Source organism: Neodiprion lecontei, chromosome 5 (genome assembly GCF_021901455.1).
Source record: "Neodiprion lecontei isolate iyNeoLeco1 chromosome 5, iyNeoLeco1.1, whole genome shotgun sequence".
In the NCBI taxonomy this organism is placed as follows: Eukaryota; Metazoa; Arthropoda; class Insecta; order Hymenoptera; family Diprionidae; genus Neodiprion; species Neodiprion lecontei.
This window is the reverse complement of record NC_060264.1, coordinates 25,853,487-25,875,324: the sequence shown is the minus strand read 5'-3', so window position 1 is coordinate 25,875,324 and position 21,838 is coordinate 25,853,487. Positions and strand designations below refer to the sequence as shown.

Below are 21,838 nucleotides of genomic sequence, written 5' to 3'. Positions count from 1 at the left end.
ACCCTCTTTTCTTTCACACACCTCGTTACCTTTCACTCAATTTTCCACACACTTGTTCTTTTTTTTTTTTCTTTTTCCACACACCAAAATCGCTTGATTACGGTACAAAATACGTAACGTATTCTCGTAAACAAACCTCACCGTATTTTATTCACATACACGATATGGTATACCGTAATTATCTATCTAACTATATATATATATATATGACAATATACTTATATATTTTACGATCTGTAATTCTTTAATTCTGTCATTATAATTAGATATATATATATATCTAATTATATATATAATAATAATAATAATAATAATAATGTATGTATAACGTGGTTAATTTAATTTAATTTAGTAAATTTTCATCTTGTTTTTGGTTTATTTAATTTTGTTTCATCTATAATTTTTCATCACACATAGGTAATAGGACCAACGTTTTTTTGTTTTTTTTTTTTTCTCTCCAATTTTTCATCAATTACTTGGTACGTGATAATTAGTCGTTATTTCTTCTTCTTCATATCTTCTCTGTATTTTTTTTTTTTTTTTTTTCCATACACGATACAATATAGTATTATATATCTCTATTACGTAAACGTACGACAGGAGTCGGGAGGGCCACAAAAGGTGTCAGGCACTATTATTCAAATACCTGTGTACTCCGCATAATTACCTCAAATTTTTTTCTCTCTCTCTAACTCGAAAAAAAAAAAAAAAAATATACATTTATATATATGTGTGTGTGTTACACGTATGTACAAATAAATGTATATTCTTCTCTTTTTTTCGTAACAGTAGCAATAATAATAGTAATAATAATGATAGATATATAGGTGTAAACGTAATTAAGATTTCAGAAAACAATCCCGCAAGATTATGCCAACGCTTGAGGGGAACAAATAATTTATATCTTTGGTCAAGCTGCTGCCGTAATGGGACATGCGTGGATGAATGGTAGAAATGAACGATTTCACGGGGTATTTAATTTTTCTTCACAAATGTGACAATGTATGCTGTAAAGGTATTTTCTATTTCTTTTTTCATCAGAAGATTGAATCAAGCTTGACACTTCTCCATTTAAACCATCGAATTATCTGAGGGCACCCTTACAGTGTGATCAAAAATTCAACATTGAATAATTGAAAAACGAGATAAACAATCGTAAATCAATTGCTATTCAAAAGTGAACTGAGCCCCTTGAACGTTCAACGTCGAGGCGCAATCTTGCGAAACGTGCTTCTACAAAAGTGTTTCCTTTCTGTTTGTAGTTTTACAGACATTAGAAATTACAACTGCCTAAGCAGTGGTCTGATGAGAAGAAAAACAAATTTTTCATCTTAGTAAATGACTTGTTTTTCACTTATATTTACTTTTAAACATTTTTTTTTGTTTTTTCTTTTTTTTATGTTTTTTTCATCCGTTTATACTTTTTGTTTATATATGTATATATATAAAATGTGCAAAATACTCGTGGAAAATGTATAACTCTAATATATTGTATCTGTATTATATACTTATATATATATATATATATATATATACACATACATACATATATTTTAATCTTTTTTCTTCAAATTGCTAATAAAATCAATTCTCTCTCTCTCTCTCTCTCTCTCTCTCTCTCTCTCTCTCTCTCTCTCTCTCTCTCGCTCACACTCTGCCTTTCTCTCTATATCCCTCTTTTCTCTTTCTTTAAACCCTTCAACAGTTCACACTGATAATGATAATCACAAAAACATATGCATATATACATATATATACATACATATACGCACGTGTACTTATCTGATAATCTAAACTCTGGTTGATTTCAATTTTGTTGAATCAATTGTTAATTGTGTAACGCGCATTTGCGTGTGTAATAATTTCGAACGATAATCATACTTATATACCAATGTCAAACAAGGTATCGAGTGTGTGATGCGAATCGTAGTTTTTGAGAACTGTCAATAACTTAATAATTATTACTATACTTATTATTTGATATGAAAACTGGACAGACGCAGGCTTTCGTGAGAAAAGAGATAAAGAACAATAATAATAATACTAATAATAATAAAAGGTAACGCATGGCACACGTATTGCACTTTTTATTTGTTTTCCGCGAAATCCATATAAAAATTATTTAAAATTTCATCTTAACCGTAGAAGCTCATTCATATCGACATTGTTCAAAACTTTCTTTCCATCTGACTGCCAAAATATCATTTCTCACACGTTTCCTTCTCTATCCGTTATTCCTTGTATTTCAAATCTCTGTATGCCAGTCTAGCAGTAATAGTAATATCAATAGTGATGATGGTAGCATACGTGATCGAATTTTTTAAAAATAAAATTCTAACGTCCTATAAGACAGATGAAATTATTTATTCTTCGTCGTATCTTTTTTCATTATTTTCCCTTTTTCCTTTTAAACAACGAGTTTAACCGAGAATTTAAAATTCCTTTTCGGCATATAAAAACAGAATACAGGTAAATGTGTAAGACGATAGATGATCGGAAACACATTAATTGTAAACGGCGATTTAAAAGGATTTTAGTTGCGATTTTGGTTCTGTTTTTATAAATTTTTCTCTTACTGTTTACATTAGCAGCGCCGTGTATTCATCTGAATCAACATCAATCAACGGAATTAACAATTACAAAAATATGTGTGAGATATTTATACAATATAAGTAGTACACATATGTATGTATATCTTATATCCGGTGTACGTTGGATATCTGACTGGTTCTGTCCCCGCAACCAATTTTATCGAAAGAGAAAATAGAGAGAAAAAAGAACATACAAAATTTTGTGCGGATATACTATATATGTATACATTGAACAACGTATTGCAAGCTTTGATAATTGGTCTACTAATCAACTCTTGGTAATTATATTTGTTGTTATTAGTATTAAAACTTTCGATTCAAATTTCATTCATAAACCTACCTACACAATACGATATTCGACCATTACGATACAGGTAATAAGAGAAGAAAAAACAACGTCATTTTCCAGGATGCGTTTTTGTGTGTGTGAGCCGTGATATTTTCTCGTTTGTATCTCTCTGTGCATATATCTGTATGCATGTAGGTATGTATCTATAGATATCCCGTGTACAGAGTGTGATAGCACAACGTTATGGTTGAAAGTTATACATAATTAAATGTATATAAATATATAGGTACGCCACCGTAACTATTGTCATAGTCGTCGTCGTCGTCGTCGTCGTCGTCGTCGTCGTCGTCGTCGTCGTCGTCGTCGTCGTCGTCGTCGTCGTCGTCGTCGTCATCGTCATCGTCGTCGCGATATTACTACTATAATATACGGCAGAACGGCGAAATTTATGTAACAACACCATCGTTAATAAATGTAACATATATACAAACAACACCTCTTATTATATACATGAAAATATAATATATATCCATCGTACATATTTCAACATTATGGCACCACAATTTCATTAGATAATCATTGTTTTTTATTTTTTATTATCTTTGTTTTTAATCCCCTTCATTTGTTCTTATGCGAATTATCTTTCCTCCTACCACCTTCTTTCTTCCCTGAAACATTTCCTCATTATCATCGTCAGACAAAACAAAATAAGGAGGTCGAGAAAGAAAGAAGAGACAAGAGAAAAGGTTAAATCTCTTTAATTTACCTTTACGTCACCATAAAAAAAACCGTGCGATTTTCACTCGGATCTCGCGGGCGCGCGATGTATACACGTCTTGTATTTTTCTGTGTATATACCGTGTTACTATAGAAAAAAAAATTTTCTTTCATTCTTCTTCTATATCATCTTTGTCATCTTTCTCTTTTAGCAATCTAACGTGCGTGTGTGTGTGTGTGTGTGTGTGTGTGTGTATTCATTCATAAAAACGGAATTCCGCACCTGTCCGCATTTGCGTATAATACGCATGTATTACACATACATGTGACACGTTCTTTAGAGATAACAGCAGAAGGAAAAAAAGAAAGATAAAGAAAAGGTGAATCGCGCGTGCTAACTACAACGTACCGTCGTAGGACGATAGAGATTTGTGAGAAATAAGCCGATTACGATGCTGACGCAGCGGCTGCTGCTGCTGCAGCTGCTGCTGTTGATGTTGATGTTGATGTTGATAGTAATGATCGTGATGATGATGATGATGATGATGGTGATGGTGATGATGATTCTGCTGCTGCTGCTGCTGCTGCTGCTGCTGCTACGGGGTGTAGTACTAAGTGGCCCATCCCTCGGTGATCCTTGGCCGTTTCATTAGCGGTCCATTTTCATAGTCGGAACTATTTCCGCCACTGCCAGCACCACCTCCACCCCCGCCGCCAGGATGACTCGACCTTATATCACCGACACCGCCAGCAGCACCAGGCGATGGTAAATTCGTCGGTGTTATACTGCCAGAATGAGATGGAGGCGGGTTACTGTTAGGTCTGCTCGAAACTAAGTTCAATGTCTGTGGCACGCCCCCGTGGGGTCCGTGATGCGGCCCCCCGCCTCCACCTCCTCCACCCCCGCCGCTCGACGACGGACCAACGCCGAGACTCGAGTGGTGGATCGACCCCGGGTTACCACCGCCCGGACCTCCACCACCGTGAGGGTCCCGAGGAGGACTTATTGGCTCACTCTTTATTTTTACCGGTAGCGGCGACGTCGATGGTGGCGGTGTACTGCTAGATACCGCCAAATGCGGAAGACCACTGCAACCGACAAGAAAAGAGGGACGCACAAACGTGCGTGCGTCAGTTACTTGCGTTACTTGTTGTTACAAACTTTTTTTTTTTGTTTTCATTTCTTAATTTTTCTTTATTATACCAATGTCTGTTAGTGCGACTAGCTTATTCAGGATATAGAAGGGATGATTGGCCGCACCTTTTTCAACGTATGAATGGACGATTGGTGCATCGTTGGGCACTTTGGCAACTTTCACTTTTATATATTTTCGTCTTTTCGGGGGATTTTTTTTTAATTTTTCATACAAAGATTCAATTTTTTCGTACAACTTAGGAAAGGCTTGTGCTGCGCGTTGGAAAATTTTTTTTTTTCTTGTTTTTTTTTTACATACGATTCCCGTTTACGATGATTGTACAGAAATTATGGAAACTTTTGCAATCGGTATCAAGGAGAAATAGTTATACGAAATACTCTGTAAATCATAATTCGTACAAGTAGAACATAACAAGGAAAACATGTCTTTGTTACGGTTTACGATTTATAAAAAAAAAAATATACATATAGATATGTACATGGGCACTAAATTATAAATTTTAAATTATTAATAAAATTTATTGATGTGACTTTCCGTTTTCGTTGTTACGTAGTAATTCCGATCATAAGATCGTTCTAATTGAAAAATAAAACATGAAGTTTTTTCAATCCCTCTTGCAATGATTAATTCCATTGTTAGCTAGTTTTACAATGACTGTTACAATTTTCAAATTCTTAATATAGACGTTCAATCTATTACTATTACTACTACTGTTCCCGTGCAGAATGTTTTACAGGTGAATTATAAAATTACCGTATAGATTAATTTCATGAAAAATGTAACGAAATTTAGTAAAAATTTGTAAATTTCAATATATGTATATGTATATATCTCAGCCAGGATAAGGTTTCCATTTATCATTCATTCCAAATTACACGAAAAAAAAACAACCGCAATTTGAGGTCCTCGCATATAATCGAATCATTGTAAAATCCCCCGGGACAATCACTCGATTATAACAAATAAAAATAGGTAAATGAATCGCACGTCGAGAAAAGGTAGCATGGATCATTTTGAGGAAATCGTTTATTTGCGGAATTGGGAAAAATGTTGAATGTTGAATGATATTACGATAATGCATGCGAATAGATGGGTATGAAAATTTGTATGTTGTTTTCCGCGTTTGTGGAGTCCACGAGCCGAAGATCAAGGATCAGTGTTAACACGGACGTGAATAAAGTAACGATGAATGATTTACCTGATGCTGGACATGGTGGCTGCCGAATACATTGACAAGTCATCAACGTACCTCTGGTGGGACCACGCCAGGCTCCCAAGATCCGACGAGTAATCGGTCGGTCCGAAACTGGAGTATCCAGCTGGTACCGAGGGTGTCTGCAACGCCACAACCGGTGTGTTTAGTGCAGATTGCGAATGCCCGCTCTGAAAAATCGTTGATATTCAATGTCACGGCCGATCGTTCAGGGCTATTCCCCGCAATTTCGATCCCTCGCGGTACTTTCTTCACCCCTCAAGATGTTCATCCCTATTCCTGTATCAATTGATATATATATACACTCACGTCGTAATTGTTGTCGTCCGACAAGGACTGTGTAAGGGGTGCAGGTATAACGACTCTCAGGTTGGCTCTGTGAGGATGAGGCGGCGGGGGAGGTTGCGGCGAATGCCTCGAGGAACTGCCTTTGCCTCCACCCCCGCCTCCGACGCCGAGCGCCGGCGATGGTCCGGGACTCGGTGAACCGCCGAGCGGCGACGCCGACGGTGGATAACCGTTGCTCATATCCAACATCCCTCCCGATGGATATACTGGAAATAAAATAAAAATACCCACCATTTTTATTTGAATGCCGAATAAGACGCCCGATCGTTTCTTGCGCTCTATAATTTTTTTTTCACCTCCTCTCGTCTATTTGTACTCAAAATTTGATCGGATTTTCTTATTGTTATGCGAAATTGATTCCTTATACGCTGAAGAAAATTTCATTCGTTATGGTTGATAAAAAAATTGTAATAAAATCGGTATCGTTGCAATTAACGATTTGAATATTTTTGGAATGGCAAGTAAATGCGTTACAAGTAACTATTCGGTGAAGTGATTACAATTGTTAATACTACATTTTCTCAGTTATTCAGTTTATCAGCTAACCAACATCAATTTATCGAAATAGTTACAAGAAATTTCAATACGAAAGACTACGATAAAAGATAACAGCAACTCGTACTATGATTTTCTGATAATAGCTATCAAACTAATTTTCATTTCGTATCCTTCCTGCAAAACTGTATTTTTCGCTCATGGTATGAAATGCAAATAGTTAATAACCGTACAGTAACCACAATTATGAATACCTCTCTGTGCATAAATTTACGTACATACTTTACCAATTTCCAGCTTTAATTATAAATATTTAGCCGACGCGGTCTCAAAAATAAAAATGGACAAAAAAAAAAAAAACTCATTTCTTATTTCTTCCAACAAAGATCGACAAACCTGAATCTGTTTCAGACGACGAAGGTCTAGGTGAGATGCTGGTGTGTGCCATTTGTGGACTGGAACCCAGTAGAGATTCTCCGTAACTGTTAACCGGCACCGAGACGGGTAGCGTGTAATTAGACTGTCCCATAACCTGATTAAAATTGTAATAATTACAACAAATTGCGTGTAGAATTTATTTATTAATTTTCTTTCTTTGCTTTCGCTTCACGCTGAGAAAAATTTCATTTGTTACAGTAACTAGAAAAATTCAGCAAAACAGGTATCGTTAAAAAAGCTGTTTGAATATTGTTGGAATTACGAAAAACGAGGTACGCCTAAACATTTTGCCCTATCGTCGATCCTTTTTTGGTAATTGCAACGCAAAATCAGTTTCTGAGGTTTACTCTACTTCTTTAGATAAACAAGGCTTGAACGTTAATTTATTGTTGCACAAGCATTAAATTTTCGCAACAGTTACAAGAAAATATAGCAACAGTGATCGTAACGAGAAAGAATAGCAACGGATACCAGACTTTCCGGTAACAGCTAGAAAACTGATTTTCATTTTCTACCTGGAACTGTATTCTTCGTTTGTTGTAAAAAATGAAAATAGTCAAGGACTGAGCGGTAACCAGAAATAAAAATTTCTCTCAGTGGAGCTAATAAATTCTACTTTCCCCTCGATAATTCGAAATTAAATATTCTTCAACTGACCCTCGTGCCGTTGTGCTGATTCCTCTGCATCATCATTTGGAATTCCTCGTCAATTTTGCTGTACTTAGCCTCGGTCCGCGGCGTGAGATTATACTCGGCAGTATCGGGCTCCGGACTCTCGGGCGACATCGCTCCCTTATGCTCCTTCTTGTTGAGTGCCTGCAAGTGTCAGCAGACAGGTTCACGTGACCACACCGCCCGAGGGCACTCACCATCACATGCATGTTAATTTTCAGCACAGAAACCCCCGTCCCTCTCTGTGTCTCTTTCTCTTTTTCTCTCTCTCTATCTCTCTCTCTCTCTCTTGAAAAAAAACTTGCTTTCAGTTTCATTATTATTTCTACCTCTCGAACCCCTTGGAGCGTAAATATTCATCTTATACGATTATTGTTAGTGTTCTTCTTATTTTCGATAATTAATACTTTCAACCGTGAACAATTAGACAAGTGTGTTAAGTATGTAAATACAATAAGGTGGAAAGGGACACACGCACACACGCACATTCGTAATCAAATATAATTAATGCACCCGGGTTACACCGCATGCATATTGTATATTGTTTGTTAGCCTCTCTTTTTTTTTCTCTCTCTCTCTCTCTCTCTGTTTATTTTCCCAGGACTTAGACAGAGAATAATGGAACTGAGTCAACTCACCTCGATTATATTCTTGTTTGTAAGCGATTCGTGGGGCTCGTTGTACTCGGTGTACTTTAGGAGGACCTTGTCCATGTCTGTGCTTGCGTACTGGTACAATTTGTTACTAGAACTGAATATTATCAGCGCTATTTCACAGTCGCAAAGTACCGAGAGTTCGTACGCCTTCTTCATAACGCCGAATTTCCTCTTATTGAACGTCACCTGCAAACCCAAAACGCGTTATATGATATTTAGTTAAATACCGAACGAATCGAGCTACGCGTTACGGGGAAAAAATGGAATCATTTCTCGATGGGTGAATAATATATAATAATAATAATAATAATAATAGTATGGTAGAACTATAAAAGGAAAAACCTCACCTGTCGATTCCGTTCATCCGTAATCCGGGATATCTGTATTTTCTTCCGACCCATTTTCGATATCTTCTTGGAATCGGCGGGTTATACAGACTCACGCTGTTATAATATCAGGTTTATGGATGGAATGTTGATAAAATCTGAAACAACAAAAGATCCCAAGACCGTATAGTAAAAGGTGTGAAATTTTCATCGCACAAAGTATGTAAAAATTTTTATACCGTACATAATACACAATATACGATTACAGAATGAAACAACAACGATAATGTCTTTATCGTTTTTCAAATTGTATTTTGCCGCGATAATTATCCACCCCTGATATATTCCGTGGAACGCTACGGCGATAACACGGTGGTAGGTAGTTAGGTGTAACATACAGTCTAAACCTGGGCAATTCATTTCGCCACCTCACAGGTTACAGGGCAAGACGAACGTTTCTCGCGTTCTACGCATACTTGCATACATGCATGTAGAGAAACCAAACACACACACACACACACACACACACACACACACACACACACACACACACACACACACACACACACACACACACACACACACACACACACACACACACACACACACACACACACACACACACGGATCGTACGAATGCACGTATAAAGATATTCCAAATTCGAAAACGTTGTTTATTACTTGGTTTACCTCGAGGTCGTCCGAGGAACTCTTTAATGGGTGTTAAACGACTGTATAATGCTAGCGGCAAACACACACATAGTATATACATATTATATGTATAATATAATATGATGATCGTTCTCAGAGGTTCCCAACTCCTCGGATACATCCGTCAGTTTCGCAAGACCGTGTAAGTACGTACGTATTATACGCGGAATTATGTATAAGCAAAGAGCCGCGAAAGTAATTAAGATGACAATTAATAAATAGACACCCTCCCCCCACCGCCCCTCGTTGGGCATTGCATTAATGAGAAAATATTAAAATTCGTCCTGAGGAAATCGTCGTGTTCGTCGTTACTCAATATGTTCCTCTTGTTTTTCATTTGACGATATTACCAAATCGTGACAAAACTTATTCAGTACGGCATAACCATGGCCATATACTTAATTAACAGTCCTTGACTTGTACTTTTATTTCTTGTTATTAATACCGAAAAAATGTCGTTCTATCGTTAATATAATACAAAATGCTACCTACGTAGCCTTATTAGACTGTAAATAATTTGAGAATAAAAAAAAAAAAATAAAAATAAAAATAAAAAATAAAAAAAAAAAAGGAGAAAAACATAACAGCCAACATAATAATTCGAGCAAACTGTATCTAAGTGTTTTACAGCTATACGAGAAAAAGTTCCACTGACAGTAATAATCACTCTATAAATAGTTGATGTTTGTACCGCATTTTATTGTCAATTTTAACATTCTTTTCACACACACACACACGTGCAGACGCATACGGACATCATTGACCAACGATATTCGATAAGTTATGCAACGATTTCCCATGAAGGTGAAAATTTTGCAAAAGAAGAATAAAGGAGAGTAAAAAAAAAAAAATGAATATCGGCATATTTTCGCGGTTCAATCAAAGCGAAATTCACCCCTCCTAGAGCTAAATAACGGATCAGCTGGAGAATATTAACAATAAGAAAAAAGCTGGGCGAAGAGAGTTTCCAAACATCCGATGCGACAGGAACGCGTCGTTTATTTCGCTCTACTGCACGTCCATTTAATAATAATTAATATTCAGGACATCATCATCATCATCGCCGTCATGATTGTTTCTTTATTGATTTTGTTATATAAAGTCTCTCCGGGTAAATTTCTCCCCCTCCCCTCCCGCCGTAATCCTCTCGCTCACACACGCTTTCTCTCTCTCTTTCAATCGCGTTCTCGCATTTTATTAATTCCCCTCCTCTTCATCGATAGTACATCAAATTATTCGTTTCTACAATGTACATAAACGCGGTGTGTCTGGTGTATAATAAGCTTATTATATAGGGTGAAAACGACGTGGTGCCGAGTTGCAAGCAGGTATAAGATATAGATATGTGGTATAAAATCAGAAATTCTCTCTCTCTCTCTCTCTCTCTCTCTATCTTTCCTCCAACGATTGACCGACGACGTAACGTCGATAGGTACATGCGGAAGAGATACACTTTATTTTAAATGTACGTACTCACACACACACACACACACATGTGGAAATTTAAATGTACACTCGGAAAAGGTATATATGATAGGTATAGAGTCCACCCATTTGCACATTAAAAGCTAGCATAGCACATATTGTAGATACGTATGTGTGTACGTGTATAATCGTCCGTACATGCAGAGGAATAGCTGGATACCGTACAGAGAATAGAGAGAGAGAGAGAGAGAGAGAGAGAGAGAGAGAAACTGGCGGGGTTTTGGATCGAATTTGGTTTATTATGCAGTAGGTTATAGCTATTACTAGGTATGACTTTCAGGCTCTCTCGGATATCTGGCTGCGACAACGGCGGCTGTCGGAGTGTAGGTCGGCGCAGTGACCCGGGCCTCTAGTGTCATTGGTTTTATTCAATTTTGCTTGAATAATAACTAAGTCTATACGAAACGATCGGCCGATCAGCCAGCCAGTCAACCGAACGAAGGAAGGAAAGAAGGAAGGAGGAGGGGAGGGTCTGTACGACCGATCAGCCGCCAGACGGGAATATTGAAAATTTAGGACGATCCTCTCTTCTTGCGTATTATTCGTAAACGTGCGTCAATTCGCGTAAAAAACTAACCTTGCCGCCCCCCTCCCACAAGATTTAAGGCTGCATTGCAGCGAATGCGGACATTCGGAGAAGAAAAATAATTAAATGATAGTAATAGTCGCGTTAAGAGGATGCTGTGCGATCGGTTTTTACCGAACGAGTAAAACGTCGCTCTTTTCAATCGTAGTCAGAAACTGTAATTGTGCATCGCTGATCAAACAATGTCGCAGCCATTGGAGCAATTTTACGTGCGATGAAGAAAAAAAATGTTTACTTTGCGCGGTAACAATGCCGGAAATTGATGTGTTTTATAATGGAATTACCTACCACTAATTGTTGCTGGAATACGTATTTTTCCGTTGTACACTTGCAGCGTGAAACAAAAACTGTTTACGATATCTTTGTACGGAACTCCATATGCTTGTAGAAGATACGTTTTCAGTGATAGTACGTTACGGACTTTGATAACGGAAAAAATAAGTGACGTTTAATACTCGGTCGGTAAAGATTAATTACAGGATCCTCTTAACTAAGTATACGTATAATGTGTATATATACATGTATGTGTATATATATATGTGTGTGTATGTATACATACAATTACACATTGTATGCAAATGCAGCAGGCATGAGCAACCGTTTATAAATTAAGTAACTGTCTAATCTATATTAGTTTCAGGATTTACATTGTATAATTGATTGTCGATAAGAATCGGTTTGAATAAATTCTGCATTTTTTATACAGTCAAATTAATTGTCAGCTGATAACAGTAAAAATGCTGTTCGATCACTCGTGCCAAACTTCTAGAACGAATTATCGACCGTATAAAATTAATCATCGTCTACGAAGATTTAATTTACTTATTTTCCCCCACTCCCCGTTTTCCTTATTCCTCTATGGTTCTATTTCACCCGAATCAAACATTCAACTCTTTTCTGTGAAATCTTGGATTTTCCTTTCCGCCGGATCGTTAGCGTCGATGATATTACCTGGTATAAGAGTTGGGAAAAAAAAACTATTATGCTTAAACGTCCGGATACTTGCTGCAGGCGATACCCGAGATACGAAGAACAAAAGAAAAATTTAGATTCACTTTCGTCGAAATATCCTGCTGTACGTACACGTATACATACACATTTATTTTACGGACATTTGCAATTCATGCCAGGGTGTGTGTGTGTAGTTGGTACGCCTTGCCTTGTAACATACCGAATACCAAACCGTGTATAACCGACACACACAATTTATACACCTATGTACATATGTATGACGGAAAGAGGAAAATCCCGTGCTCTGCGGCATTTTTATTATTATACACGGTGTATATGTATGTATAGACACACTCGTGTACATGCGTGCGCGTTTGGTCATACCGCAGCATGTAACATTAATATTGCTTAAGAGTAAAAATATACGTTGTAACGTGTTAGAATTCGTCCACGCTATTCACATGTTTCATCAATTTATTTTGCCGATCGTCAAACAAATGAGCATGCGCGGGGCAAAACAGCGCTCCACGATTTCTGCCGGACCGCGGATGGCAGCGCCGAGCTTCACTCGATCGGCCGCGTGGCACCGACTCTCTCGCTATTGTCCCGTAAACAAATTAACATATTATTATAAATAACTAAGGCTTGATTGTTTGGTCGAATCAGCGAATCATCGAATCAGATTTGCTCAAACTCGTTAAGGTGACGCGTCGCGGATCTTTCTTTTGGTCCTTTTGGCCTTTAACGTTTGAAATTTGAATTAATGAACTCTTGTCACTGGAAAAGCATCGCGGATCGTACTTTGCGATCTTTTTGCCCGTCGGGGACCCTTCGATACTACGAGATAAATTGGCAGTCGTGCAACCATTTTCGGAAGTAGATCTTTAAATTTAAATTCATGTCCTTAACTTCCTGTTTATTAGCTCAAGTAAAGTGTGATCATACAATTTCCGCGGGTAGCCCGATAAATGTCTTGTCATAACTAACCGAGAGCCGATATAAACGTCATTGTCCCTCCTTCGTATCTTTAATACATCATTTAGCGTTCGTCAGGTCCTTGTCACTAAATCACAGGGGCCAACCAATAGCTGAGGTTCGCAATTAATTATCCGTGTAACAACCATCCGACAGAGAAGATTGATTCTTTATCCTAGTATGTACGCGTATAACCATCCGGAGGTGTAGGTTCATTGTTACCAATACTTGTGTAACTATCAGCCAGCGGAAGTTTATTGATTATCTTTATAATTTTCCTATACCGGAAGTGACGTCGTTCCACGCACTCTCTTTTTTCAAATACACTTAAAATTTTGCTAGCTCCTAAACAGCTCCTACACCCTAACTCCTACCATAATACACATTCCTTGTTATCCTGTTAACTTGCTGAACAAGCAAATATTAATTTCCCATCGCATAAAAATTGCCTGCCTTGCCTTGTCGATTTATTGCCTACGCTCACTCACCTAACCCAAGATCTATTCATATTCATGGTATAGTCCAAACGTCCTGAGAAGAATCTTGTCGCGCTTCGATTCTATATTTCCGCTTTGTTCTTTTCATTATTATCGCAGAAAGCAATTGGCACCGAACATCCATATTTTTTACAAAGCGCACGTGGCCATAGTGTCGCAATATCTATAAAAAAAATATAACCCATCAACGTACAATTGCATATAAAACCGTTTGAATAATTATTATCCTGCGACCGTAACGAATCTATGTGAACGATGCTATATTTACATGTCGATGCATCGATTATTTTCATTATAGGTTTACTCGTTTCAAAGAAAATGAAAAGTGTACGATTCGGAATTCCGCCTACAACGAATAACGAGTCATCGCCTTAATTAACGAAATATAAAGATTGATCTAATCCTACAATGTACAAAAGCACGTAATTGCGTGCGTATGTATAACCGTACATTTCCGTTACACGTAACAATCAAACAAAAGGGATGTGGTGAAGTCGAAAGCAGTAAGGAAGTTTTGAACGAAATAAGTGATACGTAGTGAAATGTTAGAATGTTTTCTGTTACTTTGTTTTTCCCATTATTTTGTCGATATTTTACCAATGCGCATTCATTCGCTTAAAATACTTACTTCAAAAATTCCTACTACTATTTTTCGCTTTCGCGTTGTGTTTCCTGCATTTAAAAATAACAAAACACGTACAATTCAACATTATACGGTATAAATTTAAAATCTCTGATACACAAATAGATTATACAAACAAACACACACACACACACACACACACGCACGCGCAGAACGAACAGAGATATTGCAGCAATTTATCACGAATACGTTAGTTATTCATAAACTTGGAATACGCTGTGTAATTATGTGAGATTTTCTTACTTAATACCGCAAACTTCGGTATAATACTCGTACATGTACGAATGCAAATCTGCATCTAATACGTGGACATGCAATAATTGCGTTACATTCGCGGATTCTATACGGATACACGATACATACATCATACATACTGCGACTCCCATGCATGCGTAGCAGAGTTTGTTGAAAACAAAAAAAAAAATCATTTATCGAGAATAAATAAAAGAAAAGTAAAGAAAATTCATCGGGATGATAGTATATACGTTGTAATGTGGTATAATTGCTTAGTGAAAATAAGTAATTATTATCATTATTGTTGTTATTATTATTACCAGTATTTGGGAATAATAATATTTGTACAGGTTTTAGTGACGATGCCCATACGTTCTATTATTATTATTGTTGTTGTTGTTGTTGTTGTTGTTGTTGTTGTTGTTGTTGTTGATATTACACAATGACGCCGCGACGATGATACCATTTCACAGATAATTATTGTTCTTGTTGTTGTTCTTGTGCGTGCGTCGTATAAATTTATTTCAACATTATATTGAAGGATTTACAAAGATGCCGCATCGGCTCATCGCACCATCCTTATCACCACCCTGACCACCATCACACTATCACCATTATTACCTGCACTTGGGAATAACACGGTGTGCATCAAATACGTAAAAGAAGAAAAAATTGTTTTATATATAAATATATATATATATATATATACATATATGTATATGTGACAGTCTCCTTTACACGCTGTTCTTTGTTGCAATTATACACGTACGCGCAGGTACATATGTATTATATACGTATATTTTTAACACCTTATCCGGTAGTTTGAAGGAATTTATTTAACAGAGTGGTCAATATTGTTTATTTCTCTTTTTTTTAAATATATTTTAAGTATAAAATATATAAATTGTTATTGGTTCTGTTTTATTATGTATATATATATATATATATATATATATATATATATATATATTGTTATTTCCTTACTTTTTTATTCATATCTTTCTTTTCTTCTTCAGCTTTAGTTTGCGCAGCGGGAATTGGATAACTGCTGTCGACACGCTCGATGTTTTAAATCGCAATTACACGAGCGATTAATTCATTCATTGACTTGTCACACGTTACGGTTAATTCGACAATCATTACGATTGTTACCGTTATTTTTTACGCCAAAGTGTACATAAAATAGACGTTGTACAAACAGAATATCACACGTATTTGCTTTATTTTTAAATAATACGTATATTTTTTTCTCATCCCGACTAAGAACACTCGTTGGATTTAAATTTGATCGATGGAAAAATTTAGTCTTGGATTATTTCGTCTTTCAAGTTTCGTTATTTTTTTTTCTTTCTTCCTCTTTTACTCTCGTTTAGCACGTGCAACACCACCACCAACCACCACCACCACCACCACTACCTCTATCCACAACCAAGGGTAGTTGTTACTCCTTTGTTTATACGTTTAAACGACATAAAACCAATAAATTGCCCACGTTTATCACGAAAGACAATCGGATAGTTTTTACACAGGTAAAAGCGACGAAAAGTCCGACGACAATGATAAAACTAAGAAACGAACAAACGATAATAAATGATATTATTATTGTCCGTAGATAAGTGTTCAGTTACACCCGCGTCGCGCACACCGCACACTTCTCTTATAAATACATGTCTATAAACCTCGTAGGTGTTTCTTTTTTTTTTTTTTTTGGATTATATATAATATCCGTTCCCGTATAACAACTGTTCTCTCGTTACCTCGACGATGCACGTTAGCTATATGTATATCTATCTCTTCTCTCTCCTCTCTTCTACATAACCGCGCTCGCGCGGTGACTAGATATGTGACTAGATGCACACTGCCGTAGCGGTTTTCTTAAAATACTTTTAACATGTGAGAGAAGTATCGGGGTAGCCCCCGGGGTTGATCCGCTGGCGATACTTGGTACCCCAAGTCGCCGCAACGCAGCGCCACAGTCGCCAATCTTCCCTCCCTCTATCCCCCCCTCCTCATCCTCCGAGGCGAACAACGCGACGATACACGTAGGTACGAATCCCACGCGTCTCTCTACAATTGCATGATCCGTATACCTCGTTGTTCTTGTTTTTTTTTTTTTTTTTGTTCTTTTTACAAATGTATTTAAGAACAATAATTATTATTGATGTTGTTATTATTTTTGTTGCTATTATTATTGTTAAGAACGAAGGATCGGTTTTTAAAACGAGGCAAACCGCGCGCGCTCTTGTTTCTTGCCCCCCGCCCCGGGAGTTCTACTCAGGCCTGTGAAATAAAGATCTGCTTGGTTACGCTGCTGGTTTCGCCGGCGCTGCTACCGTTTGTGCTTCTGCTCTCTCGCGCCCTCCTCCTCATCCCCCCCTCAAGCCATGGCCATCGCCACCGTCTTTCCACCCGTTAGCCGCGCTCTGATTGGACGATAAGCGTCGTTACGTCACCCGCCGAACGGCCAATAAGCCGACCGGAATTATTTCCCCGTCCCGTCCCGCTCGTCCCGTTCCGTTCCGTTCCCTCGACGACCGTTTCTTCACCCGCGTGCTGTGCTTGAATGCGTGCAGCGACTTGCGCGCCTCACGACCGTTTTACGAATGTTCAACGACGCTCGCAACACAACAGCAGCAGCGCAAAGAAGACGTTTCGTTTCTAATCGCTGCAAGTTTCTGACTATCGAGAACACAGCGGCGAAAGGAAAGAAGTCGACCGTCAGGCTGCAACCGGTCTCTTGTTTCTTTTTTCTTTCTTCGTTGTTTTTTCAACACCATCGCGATTTTTTCAGACACACCGATATCCGTGATACATTTACGCACATTGTATCGATTCGACAAATTTTCGGACTAATGGAGTTTCTTTCATTCATAAAATGCGTCGAGGAATTTCAGTCAAATGCCTGCCACTTTTCGGTATACACGTTCAATTGTTTTAGGTTGATACTTGTAGCGCGAAATATAATACAATTCTATACTCTATATCTTTGTAATGTATCGGGTCTAACTTGAGGCAGAATTATTCTTGAACGAAGTGCTTGAATCATACCAAAAACTATGTATTCGAAGCATCTCATTAAGAAGATCCACGATTCTAGAAACCTATCCTACCATTTGACGCAAAGAAAAATTTCCTCTCACAATCAGCGGTACAGGCATATCTAGCACAGTGCATCCGTAAGCTATTAGTTAGGTATGCACGAGAAATATAATTCGATTTGCAGTGGCCATTTCAAATGACTAATCACGTCGACGAGAGGTTCCGATCCTAATGCAATCGGTCATTCATTACGAGACTGTAACATCAAAAAGAAGAAATAACGCGTGAGAAACTTGTAAAACAACATACATCGAAGAAACGGTTCGAACGTCCCAACGAACGTGAATTCCGAACGGTAATTCGAACCCCTTCACGATCATTCCAATCTTCAACAATTTTCGAAATCCTTCCGAACATCAACCCCTTGATTATTTCGACGATACTTCCGGATTTCTATCATTGAATTCGACAATTCGATTGTTAAATCACAAAGTATCTCCGTCGTTATACGTCAGAGAAAGAGAGAGTTGAAAAGGCGCGTACAATTTGCAATACAGGTAATTAAATATACGTATACACGCGTGAGCCGCCGCAAGCCTATGCAAAGGAGAGGGGTCCGAAACGCGAAAAGGGAACGGGTCGAGCGATACGCGCGCCCCCCAAGGACAGGAGTGAGAAGGAGGGAGACGGGCGGTTAGGGTAGGCGAGGGGGGAAGAGAATATCCCGAAGCTAAGGGACGGAGGGAGAGGCGACAAGGAAGATTTTCCACTTTGCGTCGTACCCAAGCGAACATTCCTTTGCCGCGAAACCTTTAACTAACCTTGGATTAACCTACGGTGTAGCGAGTCGCGCGCGTTACGAACGAGGAACGAGGAACCAACGGACGACGACACGCCTGAACCTCTGCGGCTTGCTTCGCCTCTGATCGATTCGATCGCCAGCCTTGCTCTTTGCTCGACTGCAACTGCTTCTCAATATTGCGCGGTCTTAAGGGCGGTAAAACCCGAGATGTATACGAATTTAATCTATACATATATATATATGTTTCTGTCATTTGAAACGTTGAGGCTTTCTCTCCCTTTTAAATGGTATTTCGTTATTTTCTCCCTTATTTTTGAAAATACGAAAATTAATATTATAGAATACCTTTTAACGTATTTTTTTTTTTTGATTTGTCCTCAACAACTTTTGGTTGACATATTTGTTAATAAAGTCATTAGGTTCCGAGTTAAACGGTTTAACCCGTTCTTCTTTTTGTAACGATCTCAGAGGTTGATTGCGAAATTACTATCAGATTCGATTCAGCGTCATCGAATTATCCTTAGATCAAGTTTCCTGATTCATACACATTTACTGGCCTATGAGGTAGGAATAAAGAAATGGCACGGATTCTACGAAATCGCAATAGTAAATTCGTAGAATTCATGCTATTTATTTATTTCTGAGTAAAATGAAAATGAAATGAAGCGTTTTTTTGTTGTTCAGAATTGGGCATAGAATGGGGCTGTCAAGTCATTTTTATACGTCGTAAACGTCGAAATCGATCGGGGCACCCCCTTAAAGGACGTTATGGATGTTGCGTCGTTTCACAATCAGCCGTACAATGAAAGAAAAACTACTTCTTGAAATTGATTTTACTGTAATTTACTTGAAAAACGAGTTATTGATAATCGAAGAAATTACTCGTATTATACAATTCTGCAGAATAGGTATAATAAATAATTTCATCGAGTCGAAGTGAACTTTTTATTTTTCATTTTATGAAAATTAATTCAGAAAACCGTGCCAAAGTGATATTACATTAGATTTTATACACCATTATACATATGTATACATAAAATCAATAGAGAACTCTGATGTATGTGTATAGTATTGTAATCCGGAAGAATTATTTACTGCTTTGTCGAAGTAACGTGACATTTCTTTCGATCGAATGAGATGAAATTATTTCGCGTAATAGAAGAATTACGGTCAATGGATGTTTTCAGTGATATCGGTTAAACGTACGCATCAGTCAGGGAAAAGCTGGAAATATCCGGAAAATTGGAGAAACGTCGGAAAACTCCTATCATTGGTTAGAGTATTGTTCTTCTATGTTTGCAACGAAAAAAAAAAACGACTTTGTTTACAAAGTAAGTATTACTATAACCGCGCTTCGTGTTATACACTGATTCCATTTCTTTACTATTCACAAACGAAATAAGCAAAACCTGAATTGTGTAATAACAGTTCGCGATAAAACTATAAAAGTTAAATAATTTATTGAATGAAACTGTTTTCAAAAAAGTATTTCAAAATCGAAAACGAAATTCCATGTTAATAAGCTTTTACTATTGTATCCAACATATTTCCGTTGTATCCAAGTTTTTCTTACCGACGTTTCCAAGTGTCAAAACCCCTAATTAATGCGCGTTATTTATTTTCTTACTTCTCAGGTCAAAAAGAAGATCAGGGAATCAGGGAAGTAGGGGAATATTTTTTTCAAAATCCATTGCGGCCATCCTTCGATATGTTTTGTGCACATATGTATATACACGGGGCGCTCGAAAGAATGAAAAATAATGGAATGTAGAAAAGAGGCATCACGCACACAGGCCGGATGGCATACGGACAGACCATATATAATATAATATATAACATACCTGTCGAGATTATACGCCACCGTACGCGTAATTATCCCGGTTAAGAAGAAAAAAATGAAAGAAGTAGGAAAAAAGGAGACCTTCAATTTAAGGTTTACAAGTATCCCGAGACTGGCAGATGCATCGGATAAACATGTATAACAGAGCGCGGAGCAATCCGGTTTACTTCAAGTTTTCCCGAGTCCATGATCACCGCACCCGGTATATTACGATACACGCAGAGCAAAGTATTCCCATAGTTATGTATAATACATACTTCCAACATGCTTCTTCTCTGCTCAAATATTATCTACAAACACAGCGTCTAACTTCCATGATGACCAAGTCCAAATCAATGTGAAGGAGTCAGCGTTGTAATGTCATATGCAAACAGAAATATCTCAATAATGACTCTGAATATAGAGTTACGAATCGTTGTTGTTGTTGTTACATGCTATAGTCACATATTTGGATGTTATTTTTTATCGATTCATGTTTTCTTTTCCTTTTCCTTCGTTTTTTTTTAAAATCATTTTCTTCGAATATCGAAGCCGATAGAGCAAATTGGAAGCTGTTGGATTACTTGCTGCAGGTGCATCGGCACAACGGAAAGGATACAGAGTGAGAATATAATCGATCGATCGAGCAAATGTACCTGTACACACGCCGATACGTAGATCATATCGCGCACACACCCGGACGGAAACTAATAATTGACACTTTTGACGTTTGACCGATATCATACTTGTGAAAGCGCTATACGGTACCTATACACCCTCTACGTTATACCGCGTGCATTATACTTCAACAATAAATAATCAATACATCCGACGTATATTCCACACACACATATATACAACTTCGCAGCTGCAATAACGTGGATAAATAAATAACAACGAATGTCCATTAACGTAAGGTACTTGTCCCGTGTATACATATACTAGTTGCATTCCACCAACGCACGCGTGTGTGTCGCAGAAACTGCAGTTCGCGGTGAAAAGAGACAAGAAGAACGAAAGGCGAAGAGAATTAGAAAAATTAGAAGAATTGGAAGAAGCGGAAAAATCAGACCCCCGAAGGGGAAAAGTCCTCCTCCACACTACGTCAAGCGGACCCTTACGCTGCACGGTGTGAACGTTACAGTGTTTTTAGTCTCCTCCCGCGTTATCCGTGTACGTAAAAAACTCTGTCGC

General features: G+C 37.7%; 1 protein-coding gene across 11 annotated transcripts in view; it reads right to left on the bottom strand.

Moving 5' to 3' along the window:
• The window catches only part of LOC107218020 (myocyte-specific enhancer factor 2), a 55,658-nt gene that overhangs the window by 2,328 nt on the left and 31,492 nt on the right, over window positions 1-21,838 (bottom strand). For 4 of the 11 annotated variants that reach the window (XM_046742411.1, XM_046742412.1, XM_046742413.1 and 1 more), the window contains 7 exons: window positions 8,924-9,060; window positions 8,559-8,762; window positions 7,906-8,064; window positions 7,207-7,342; window positions 6,277-6,521; window positions 5,953-6,137; window positions 1-4,686 (listed from right to left, as the gene is read on the bottom strand). The exon at window positions 1-4,686 is cut by the window's left edge and continues 2,328 nt beyond it. In XM_046742411.1, the coding sequence (XP_046598367.1) occupies window positions 4,209-4,686; window positions 5,953-6,137; window positions 6,277-6,521; window positions 7,207-7,342; window positions 7,906-8,064; window positions 8,559-8,762; window positions 8,924-8,977 (1,461 nt within the window). In that variant the 5' untranslated portion in view covers window positions 8,978-9,060 and the 3' untranslated portion in view covers window positions 1-4,208. Of the gene's footprint in view, window positions 4,687-5,952; window positions 6,138-6,276; window positions 6,522-7,206; window positions 7,343-7,905; window positions 8,065-8,558; window positions 8,763-8,923; window positions 9,061-15,304; window positions 15,682-15,968; window positions 16,726-21,838 lie in introns of those variants that run through there. The other 7 variants (XM_046742416.1, XM_046742414.1, XM_046742422.1 and 4 more) reach the window with 7 other exon arrangements.